This window comes from Monoraphidium neglectum, assembly GCF_000611645.1.
Source record: "Monoraphidium neglectum strain SAG 48.87 unplaced genomic scaffold scaffold04255, whole genome shotgun sequence".
Classification (NCBI taxonomy): domain Eukaryota; kingdom Viridiplantae; phylum Chlorophyta; class Chlorophyceae; order Sphaeropleales; family Selenastraceae; genus Monoraphidium; species Monoraphidium neglectum.
Window position 1 is genome coordinate 1 of NW_014009374.1, and position 4,795 is coordinate 4,795.

The following is a 4,795-nucleotide window of genomic DNA, read 5'->3' on the forward strand; positions in this document are numbered from 1 at the left end:
CGCCCCTCTGCCTCTCCTATACACCCAAAAACAGGTTCCGCTGCTTCTTTAACCCGGCCCAACGCACCTTCCACAGCGTGGTCGTTCTAGGGAAGGAGGTCTGCGGCTACCCTTCCACAGTCCACGGCGGCCTGACCGCCGCCATAGTGGACGAGACGCTCGGTGGCCTCTACACGGCGCTGCTGACAAGCGGCAGCCTCGGCCTCCGCATGCCGGGCCTGACCGCGCGGCTCGAGCTGGACTACAAGCGGCGGATCGCCGCGCCGGCGGTGCTGCATGTGGCTACAGAGGTGGAGTCTGTGGAGCCCCGGAAGGTCTGGATGCGCGCGACCGTGCGCGACGGCGACGGGGTCACGTATGCGACCGGCCGCGCGCTGTTCGTCGCGCCCAACATAATGAAGCAGCTCGGGCTGGCCGCGCGGCGGGAGGACGCCGCCAGGCAGGCCGGCGCGCCTGTCGCGCTCGCGTGAGGGGTGGCCCCTGTTATTGAGCCGCAGGGCTTGTCCGGGACCCGCGGCGTCGGCCGCCGCCCAGAGGCCCTGCGGCTGGTTGGCTTGCGGCCTGCATGGGTGCCTTCCAACCCTGCCTTGTGTGCTCCGGGGGCAACCCAATGCGGGTCGGCCAGCCTGCTGCACCCTAAGCGCGTTGAGGTGTTCGTCGAGCGTATTGTGGTATTTTGTTTCCAATCGCGACGCCAGAGTTTTCCCTCTCCGCAACCGCCCACGCGCGCATGCAAGCACGCACGCGGCGTGCCGCCCACGCAGCGCGTGGCGCCCCTTTGCGCTCTGCTCAACCAGAGTCAGGCAGGAGCGCGCCCCTGGGGCCGCCTCTCAACACAAACCTGCTGAGCCCCTGAAAGCGGGGCAGTCAATAGCGAAATCACAGCAGCGAACGGACTTTCTTACACCAGGCTTCCGGCCCGGCACTGGCGTTGCGCACACGTCGGCGCTGCTTGCTGCGCCTGCAACTCGCCCGAGCGTGAGGGCACATTGGCCTTTCGAGTGCGGCGGGGGCGGCGCCATGCAAGCCGCCGCCACCCAGCTGCCGCGCGCACGCTTTCCGCCAGAAAAAAGTGCAGGGGCACGCCCCTCGCGCAGGCCCACCGAACACTATGCACCAAAGCGCAGTTCCTCGCGGTTTGGACGGCAGCCGTCCGGCCACCCCTGACTATTTAGCCCCTGACCTCTGTGATGCCCTGCGCTTGGCAGGCAGCCTCTGCAGTCGGTTGGCTGGCAAGGCTGCGGCCTGGCTCAGGCGGTTGCGCCATCGGCACCCCGCTGCGGGGTTGCCTGTCGCGCTAGTGTTCCCTGAAGGCCCTCTGTCTCTGCCAGAACGCGCCCGGGTAGGCTGCGGGCCGGCGGGGGCGAACACATACGACCATGTAACCGAGCCCTCCCTCTCCGGCCCCAGCCGCGGAACGGTCGGGGGCCGCTGCGCCTCTCGTTGGAGGGGGCGGACTGTTCGGGCGCAGCGCAGGTAACGATTGGCAGCGGCGGCACTCTTTGACGGGCACACACGCACCTCGCCAAACACACCAGGGTTCGGCCTCGTATATCAGGATCGAGTTGTTACAAAGGGCCGCGGCCTCACCGCCGCGGTGCGCCGAACCCCTTGCTGGCCGCGCCAAACCCCTTGGCGCCGCCGCCGGCCGCGCGGCCCGCGTCCGCGCCCAGCCGCCGCACCGCGGCCGCCGCGCCGGGGTTTGCTGCCAGGAAGGTCTCCTCTAGCAGTACGATCCTGTCCTTCACCTTTGCAAGCTCTGATGCCTTCATCCGGTCATGGTACAGGATGCCCTGCGGTACAGGGGCGGATGGCGGTCACGCAGCTGCATGAATCACCGTGTGTGTGGACCGACGGCAGGGGTGCGGTTGAAGATGCGGGAGGGTTGCGCGATAAAGCCAAGGCGTGGGGGGGTGCTGGTGCTGTAGAGCAATGCCCACTAGCACGCCACTCACGTTTGCAAGCACCCACCCACCTGCACGCAAACACTCCCCAAAGGCAAGCCGTCCGCTCGCATTAAAAGGCGCCTCGCTGAAAAAAAGCGCTGCGCACCTGCAGGTGATCGAACTCGTGCTGAAAGATGCGCGCCACCCAGCCCTTGAGTGTCTTCTCCTGCAGCTGGCCGGCGACGTCATAATACCGCACCTCGATGCGCTCATGGCGCTGCAGGCGCGCGCGTGCATGTGCGCATGTGTGGTTGGTTCAAAAGAATGAAACGAGAGAAGGTGATGACGATGGACGGCACACACAAACACATGCACACACACCCGTATGCCCACAAACACGCACGAACACCACGCACACGCACGCATGCACGCACGTGTGCGCGCCCACACCTGCACACAAACGCACGCACCCATGCGCGCCCGCCGACACCGTCCCAAAAGCCCAACCACACCAACACCACCCCCCAGCGCCCCGCACCTCCACATCGGCGTAGATCTTGGGGAACGACAGGCAGCCCTCCTCGTCCACCTCAAGCTTCTTGCTGCGCCCCACGATCTCTGGGTTGACCAGGATCGTCTCAGTCGGGCCGCCGCGGGCCTCGGGGCCGAGCTCGTTGAAAACCATCAAGCGAACATTGACGCCGACCTGCGGCGCCGCCAGGCCGACACCGTCGTCCCTGGCACGCACACACGCATGAGAGGAGGGCGCGGGGCGGGGCCGCGGGAATGGGGGTGGGGAGGAGGGGTCTGGGCAAGAGGATGAGAGTTAGGGCCCCGCCCGGCGCGTGTGATTCGCCGCGAGACCGGGACCACGGCTGTGCAAGGCGCCGCGGGAGGCTCGACGCGTGCATGTGTGGACGGCTGTGAGGTGACGTCCGAAGCCGGGGTGGAGGGTTGGGGATCAGGCGAGGGGAAGCGGCAGGCTGGAATCGCCCCCAACCACCGGGGCCGCGCGCGGCTCTCACTGGTACATCAGTTCGAACATTTCCGCCGCCAGCTGCAGCAGCTGCTGCTGGTCCACGGCCCCGATTCGCGCGTTGACCGCGCGCAGCCGCGGGTCGGGGTACTTGATGATGCCGAGGGGCTTTGACCACGTCAGCGAGTCAACTGGTCAAGTGTGAGGTGCGAGGGTGGGGCGGAGGGGGACGGCTTCCCGTGAGTGAGGAAGAGCGGGCGAGGCGCGCCTACAGGTGTGCAGGCACTGACACCTGCGGCCACAGGCCGCGCGGGCGGACCGGGGGACGGCGCGCGCGCTCTGCTCGCGGGGGGCGCGCGGCCGCGGCCGCGTTTGTGTCGCGGCCCCGGCGGAGTGCGCGCGGCAGCGCGGGGCGCGGCGCGGGGGGCGCTGCGGTTGGGTGCGAAGGGGCGGGGCGGGTCCTGAACGCACCCACTGGGACCTCCTTGACTGGCGTGCTGCCCCCTGCTGCCTTTTGAGCGCTTGTCCGCACCAGCCTGTTGTGGGTGAGGGCACCGCCGCTGCTGCTGCTGCCGCTGCTGCTGCTGCTGCTGCTATTGGCCATGCTGCAGATGAGTCCGCCCAATCCACTGCTTCCAGGGGCAAGGGTGCCCGCTGTTGCGCTGCTGCCGGCCTTGAGGGCGCGGCACGCGCATGCGCATGCGCCCAGTGCTGTGGTGCTGGGCGGCGCTGCGGCGCCCAGCAGCCGGCTCCTCAGGGCCATTGAAATGCGCGTTGTAATTCGATTTGCAAATTGAGGCGATTGCCTCAACACCAACCTCGTGCGCTGGCAAGTTCAGACAGCGGGTTTGGGGTGGGCGGTCCCCAAGTGCCTTTGGGTTCGACTACCGTATGATAACCTGGCAAGTCAAATGGTGAAAAGCTGCAGATGATCGCAGCAGTAGAACTGCATCATTACCTTATTGTTGCATACATCCTCTCCCATCATATCACCGATCACAGCGCTCGCAGCACGCTGGCCCCGACGGCCTGCTGATCGCTCAAAGTTGATCAAGGAGGGGACATACATATGCTGAGTCGTTGTCCTGCAAGACATGCGGCCTGATGACGGCCGGGGACCCTGGAGGGAGGTGCGTGGTGTCCCCGTAGGCAGAGAACCCTGGATATGTGGCACGGGCCACTTGTATGTTATCAAACAATGTTTTCTTTGATTGGTTGGGTGCTCCCGTGGGCCTCCTGCTGACAGCCGCGCCATGCTCGCGGCGTCCCGATGCAGGGCCTCGATTGGTGGGCCTGCACTGGGTCTGTGGATCGATATGGGCAGGAAGAGCAGGATGACAGCGAGGACTGCGATGCAGACCAGGTCCGGGGACGCGGCGCAGTGGTGTGTGTGTGCACGTGCGCTTTGCGCCGGCCTGGGTGCGCTGTGCGCCGGGTTGCTCCCGCGGCCCCGGTCCACCCCTGACTGCAGCGCCACCCGCCTCACCGTCCCCTACCGCCCGCCCCCTACTCCGCCGCGCTCCCAGGCCCTGGGACATGGGCAGCACTCGGCCCCGGATGTCGCCCCCATCTCTGACCAGCGACCCGGCCTCCTCGGCCTCGAGCCGCCCTTGGGCCCGCCCTCCCCGGCGCCCTCCGACGGCGGCCGGCCCGCCACTTTCCCAATGCCTGCGCTAGGCGCCGCCTCCCAGCAGCATGCGGCCGCGCTTGCGCTGGCGCTGTCGACGGACCCAGGGGCGCAGCTGCCGTCGCTGGCCGTGTCCAGCCTCGGCCCCGGCCACAGGGGGGCCTTTGGCCTCGCCCCGCCGCCCCACGAGCCGCCGCCTCCGCCCCTCACCCGCCCCGGCGGCGAGCTGCCCGACGTCGGCTTTGATGCCAGCGTCGGCTCGCCGCGCATCGCGCCGCGGGCGGCGGCCGCGCTGCGTAGCAGCGG

General features: G+C 67.9%; 3 protein-coding genes across 3 annotated transcripts; 1 reads left to right on the plus strand and 2 right to left on the minus strand.

Moving 5' to 3' along the window:
• Positions 1-209: 209 nt before the first annotated feature.
• MNEG_14098 (hypothetical protein) lies at positions 210-470 on the plus strand (the record flags this gene model as incomplete). Its single annotated transcript, XM_014037428.1, has 1 exon — positions 210-470. One exon carries the CDS (start codon positions 210-212, stop codon positions 468-470), a length of 261 nt encoding a protein of 86 aa, XP_013892882.1.
• Positions 471-1,586: 1,116 nt separating this feature from the next.
• Positions 1,587-3,625, minus strand: MNEG_14099 (hypothetical protein; the record flags this gene model as incomplete). The annotated part of the gene is made up of 5 exons (XM_014037429.1): positions 1,587-1,793; positions 2,053-2,163; positions 2,425-2,623; positions 2,912-3,053; positions 3,334-3,625. The coding sequence occupies 5 exons, from the start codon at positions 3,623-3,625 to the stop codon at positions 1,587-1,589; spliced, it is 951 nt and encodes a 316-aa protein (XP_013892883.1).
• A 729-nt stretch (positions 3,626-4,354) lies between these two features.
• On the minus strand, positions 4,355-4,759 carry MNEG_14100 (hypothetical protein; the record flags this gene model as incomplete). Its single annotated transcript, XM_014037430.1, has 1 exon — positions 4,355-4,759. The coding sequence occupies one exon, from the start codon at positions 4,757-4,759 to the stop codon at positions 4,355-4,357; it is 405 nt and encodes a 134-aa protein (XP_013892884.1).
• Between the last annotated feature and the right edge of the window lie 36 nt (positions 4,760-4,795).